This window comes from Tamandua tetradactyla, chromosome 3, assembly GCF_023851605.1.
Source record: "Tamandua tetradactyla isolate mTamTet1 chromosome 3, mTamTet1.pri, whole genome shotgun sequence".
In the NCBI taxonomy this organism is placed as follows: Eukaryota; Metazoa; Chordata; class Mammalia; order Pilosa; family Myrmecophagidae; genus Tamandua; species Tamandua tetradactyla.
Window position 1 is genome coordinate 93,429,596 of NC_135329.1, and position 6,000 is coordinate 93,435,595.

The 6,000-nt window shown below is 33.4% G+C and overlaps 1 protein-coding gene across 1 annotated transcript; it reads right to left on the reverse strand.

Annotated features, from left to right (window-relative positions):
• Nucleotides 1-4,195: 4,195 nt before the first annotated feature.
• Nucleotides 4,196-5,251, reverse strand: LOC143675711 (olfactory receptor 2AJ1-like). The gene has a single exon (XM_077151759.1). It carries the CDS (start codon nucleotides 5,249-5,251, stop codon nucleotides 4,196-4,198), a length of 1,056 nt encoding a protein of 351 aa, XP_077007874.1.
• Between the last annotated feature and the right edge of the window lie 749 nt (nucleotides 5,252-6,000).

The following is a 6,000-nucleotide window of genomic DNA, read 5'->3' on the forward strand; positions in this document are numbered from 1 at the left end:
TTCTCTGCAATCCTCTTGTGATTATCATTGGAACTGCATTGAATATATGAATTATATTGGGTGGAATTTAGTCTTTTCAGCCATTAATTTTATCTCATATATTACAGTGTGATATCTTAATGTTAATATAATAATTTTTCCCTAATATACTTGAATGGACCTATTTTTGATTGAGTCTATCTACATGTAAGTGTGGGTATATGTATTCACAGATATGTATTATTAAAATCTATTCAATGAAACATAAAATCAGAATAGAAAATAACTAAACCAGGATTCTCTATATAATATACTATAAAGCAAAGATAGTTTCCATGTTACTTTAATCAAAAGATTAAGATAGTTGTAATTTCTATGTTATGATATATACTTCTAAAAATGGAGAATATACTATAGAATATACCTAAGTGATTAATAGTAATTGTACTCATAATACCTTACTTACCAAGAAAAAGATTGAATGTCTCTACTAATTTATATGGTGGACATGATAATTGTAATAAATACAATAATGATGATATATACTTTTGCAGGAAGAATTAAATAATTTAGTACAAGAAAATACTACTTGGTATGTAGTAGTTGCTTTTTAAGTGTTACGCAAAAAATGATTACTATATTTATGAATATTGCATAGCATTAAATTTGGAAAATCTCACCTATAAATAATCATTCAGTTATTAATAAGATACAAGAAAAGAGCATCTAGCAGTAGATAAATTAATTCTACTTTTTAAAGCTGTACATTTACAAAAGTAAACCATGAAAACAAGTATCTGCCTCTCAGAAACTTTGATACTGAAGGAGAAAACATGCACACAATGTGCCTATACAACAATAAAATGGCAGATAACGCTAAGGCTTGCAAAATAAAATAAGCAAAGCAATGTGATAAAATGGTGTGGAGCTACTACGTTAAATTGGTTATAATCTGGATAACTGATTTTACAAGGCCTGTCATAACAATGATATTTGGGAGGAGAACTGAATAAAATGAGGGTATGTAACAATAGGAAAACATGCAGAAAGAAAGTAGGATAGGAAAGAGAAGTAATGAGTAAAAACAAATTGGTTACTTTATAAATTCTGGAAGACAGGGAGTACTATGATTGAGATAAGACATGGATCCAATGGCTCACCATGGAGGACTTAACAAGTGTATTTATTCAAAAGCCAGTAGAAGGATTTTAGCAGGGGAAGATGTCATTCTGACTACTGTTTTAAGAGGTTCTCTCTCTCCTCTTGTCTTGGAGAGACTCTTAAGGCACAACTCTGAAACTCTGGAGAATATTTAGGAAGTTGGCATGATGCCCAAGCAAAAGATGATGGCCTTTGAGCTCTGACTGTCTCCAGTGGGAGCAGTGAAGAAGTGGCAGGTATGGAGTCTACTCTGAAGGTGCAACCAACAGGATTTGTAAGTGAATTGGATTTGACATTTTAGAGAAAAAGAAGAGTCAAGGATGATACTAAATTAGAGAAAAGATGATGTACAATGGAGGGTGAATATTTTCAGTGAAAAAAGAAGAAAAATTCTTAAAGAACACACAAATTCTTTACCTTCTAAGAAAAAGATAAAATCTGTATGGTGATAAATTGTGTAGATACATAAAATAATTGTATTAAGTGTTCCCATTAATGTTATGATTAGTGTTAAATCTCAATAGCATGAATTTATTTAGTATATTCCTGGATGCCATAAACCTACGTGTCATGCTAAAGAATCCCAAATCTAATACATTTCATTATTGGAAGCAAGCACAAAATCCTATTAGCATAAAATATAAACATGCATATTAGTTTGTTAAATGCTGCCAGAATGCAATATACCAGAAATGGAATGGCTTTTATAAAGGAAATTTAATAAGCTACAAATTTATAGTTCTAAGCCTATGGAAATGACCAAACTAAGTCACCCTGGGAAAAATCCCTTAGTTCAAGGAAGGCTGATACCTCTGTAACACCTTTGTCATCTGGGAAGACAAGCTGATCCCTTGCTCCTGGGCTCCGTGCTTTTAGCCTCTGTTCCTGTGGGGATTCCTCCCTTTGCTTCTCCAGGGCTGGCTTTCATCTCTTGGCTTCCCTTAGCTCTCTCCAGGTTCTGGCTTGCTTAACATCTCATAGTGATGTTTGTTGGGCTCCACACATCTCCAAACATTTTTGTCTGTCTTCTGTGAAGCAGCTGTTCTCCAAGCATCTCGGTTGCCTCTACAAAATGTTTCCTCTTTGAAAGAATTCTAGTAAACTAATCAAGGCCTACCTGAAATGGGTGGAGTCACAACTCATCTAATGAAAAGTCATACCCACAATTGGGCTTGCCACATCTCCATGGAGATTATCTAATCAAAAGTTTCTCTCCTTCAATATTAAATCAGGATTAAAAGAAACGGTTGTTCTCACAAGATTGGGTCAGGATTAAAACATGGCTTTGGGCAGGCCATGGTGGCTCAGCAGGCAAGAATGCTCGCCTGCCATGCCAGAGGACACGGGTTCAATCCCCGATGCCTGCCCATGTAAAAAAAAACAAAAAGCATGGCTTTTCTGGGGTACATAATAGATTCAAACTGACACAACATGGAACACGATTAGAGTCAATGGAAAATCATATGAACCAATAAAGATACTTAGAAAATGCAGTACTCCACAATTAACATACAAAAATTCTGGTCCTAAACAGTTAAATTTGTAAAATATCTAGAAAATTGGGAATCAGATATTATGTAGGTATATCCTCAATATAATCCGTTGAGGAACTTGTATTTTTTTTCCCAAGCTTCACTTAGGGGAAGGTAAATAGATTTTTAAGACTCCCCCAAATACTCTATTAATATTGTGGAATTTGATCCAAATCACACATTTTGTAGATTCATTTTGTGGGTATTACTAGATATTAGGAAGAATAAAAGGATGAAAATATCACAAAGTTCTTTAAAAAATTGTGGAAATCTCCAACATGTATAAAAGGTGAGGGTTTGGGGGTGTAAGGGTAATTCAGTGGTAGAATGTTCACCTGTCATGTAGGAGACCCACATTCAATTCCTGGCCCATGCACTTCCCAACAAACAAACAAACAAACAATAATTCAACAAACGGTACTGCAATAACAGGATACTCACATGGAAAAACAATGAAATGTAACCCTGTCAAACAGCAAAAAAAAAAAAAAAAGGTGAAGGTTTAAGGGTTTATCAAGATGAACTACATGCATACACCACACAGTTTTCACAATTATCAACAAAAGGCAAAAATTGCTCCAAATGTCCCCTCTCATGTCTCCAAACATTGTATATATATGTTTTTTTTTTTGACAGGGGCAGACTCATGATGGTTAATTTACGAAAATCTTTGCAGTCAACTATTATTCTCATTGTTTCAAAATTTTCAATTGGGAATGATACAATAATAGCTTTCAATCCATTAAAGTCTGGTGTAATATATTTTTATGTCTATAACAATATTCATTTAATACAATGTATTTATTCAACTTTATAAAATAAAAGTAATAAACATTTATGTTAAAATATTTCCTCAATTTTCTTATTAATAAAATTGTTTAGGTAGTTTCTGAAGACAAACATTTATTTTTTTCTTTTCATTATATTATCACAAGATGATGGAAGGAATGGTAAAAGATAAATCTACATTCATATTCGAAATAAGATGTACTTTGCAGAATATTCTTATATTGGATTATTTTTAATGACAAAGAATCAATAACTTGATTTTACCACAACTGGATTATAGATGCATGTATGTTTATTTTTATGTATGCATATATATATAGTTATATATACTTTGGATAGTTTATATATATTTATTATATATGTATATTATATTTATGTAATATATGCATATGTCACATCATTGAAAAAGATGTATAAGTAATCAGTGAATAATGGAGATTCATAGAGAAGATTGTAGATTATACTGATTGATTGTAAGGTATTTAAAATAGTTTTAACAGTTTCATAACAATATAGATATTATATGGATATAACTACCTCATACAATGCACATTAATTATTATAATTTAATGAATAATTATTTTCAATTCTTAGCTTGGAATGAGCAAATAGCTTATGGTCATCTATTCCTTTAAGAATCAAAGAAAGGGACACGGCTCTTTTGGAGGTGTGCGTGTACAAAACAAACACATAGGACAACAAAACATCACACGTTTAGAAATATCCACTCCTTTCTACAAGTAGAAAAATATTAGCTTCGCAGTCAAATTATTACCAAAATTCTGATTTCCTCTAGGAATTCGTATGGAAATAGGGAAAAAGCACACATTCCAAGCATTATTCATATTCATTGTTTTGATTAGAAAGTTACTTGTAAGCATATTTTTCATTGCAAACAAAACATCTTTATTCCTAAAGCTGTAGATTAGAGGGTTCAGTGTGGGTGTAAGGATGGTATAGAATATCGCCAAGAACTTTTCCTGGCCTGGAGTATGGTAGGGTTTTGGTCTCAAACATGTGAAAATAAATGGCCCATAGTACATTATGACCACAGTCATGTGGAAGGAACAGGTAGAAAATGACTTTTTCCGTGCCTCTGATGAATTCATTTGGAGGACAGTAAGTAGGACTTGGACATATGAAGCAGAAATCGTGGAGAAAGGGATAAGCAGAAAGATGATACCACTTACATAAACTCCTCGTTCATAGGGTGATGTGTCTATACAGGACAACTTTAACATGGCTGGGACTTCACAGAAAAAATGATCAATGGCCTTTGAACCACAGAAGGGGAAATGGAGTACATAAGCTGTGTGAACTGTGGAATTGATGGTCCCTATGAGCCAGGACCCTCTGGCCATGAGAATGCTGACATGCTTATTCATAAGAATTGGATAACGCAGTGGATGACAAATGGCTACATAGCGGTCATAGGACATTGCTGCGAGGAGGAGGCACTCACCACCTAGCAGTGTGAGGGACAGAAATATCTGGAAGCCACAACCAGCAAATGAAATAGTTTTCCCGCCTGAAAGAAAGTCACTGATCATTTTGGGAACAATGTTGGAAATATGTAAGATATCCATAAAAGGGAGATGGCCGAGCAGGTAATACATAGGTGTATGCAGACGTACGTCTCTGAAGATAAGTAGGAGCAGGACTGTATTTTCTGTTATAGTCATAATAAAAATGAGAAATATAAAGGAAAAGAAGACCAGACTTGTTTGGGAAGAAGAGAACACTCCCAAAAGGATGAAGTCATTGCTGAAACTATGATTCTCATATCCCATACCAAATCCCTGACTCTTTACCTAAAAGGAAAAATAAGTAAATAAGCGATGAACAGAAAAGCAAGAAAAAGTACTGTGAAACTGAGACTTATTACATATAGCTACAGAATAATATGAGAGCTAGAAATGCATATTCCAATATGAAATAAAAGGAATTTCAACTAGCTTTGATTTGGGCATGCTTTACAAGATGATCACTTACTTGTTTGAATTAACTAATACCAATTAGAATACTAAGTGGGCTCTGGAATCCCTGTAATCTGAAAATGTGATTTCCATTTTCTTCACTGGTACCATTTTGCTAAAATATCATCTTAGTGAAGCCCACTGAGGAACATGCTTAAAATTACAACGCGCTGCTCCCACCCAGAATTTCTTAGTCCTCTTTTCTCTCTCCTCTCTTTACTTTCTTACAAATCACTTTTCACTTTCCAGCATATAAAAAATGATCTTATAATTTTTTATTTTTTATTGTCTTTCTAATACACCAGAAATTAAGTTTCATGATGGGAGCCCTTTGATTTATTCATTACTCCAAACCAAGTTTCTAGAAAGGCCCTGGCAGGTATCGGCTGTTCAGTAATATTTGTTGAATACATGAACTGTGGAACTCTATTTCCCTCTAATTTAGTTTCATTTATATTGAGACAATAGAAAATGATATGTGCTACTTCGAAAAATAATAACTAATGAAATACTTAGCAAATCTTAGTTTGTTATAAAATTTGAAAATGCACTTATATTTTAAT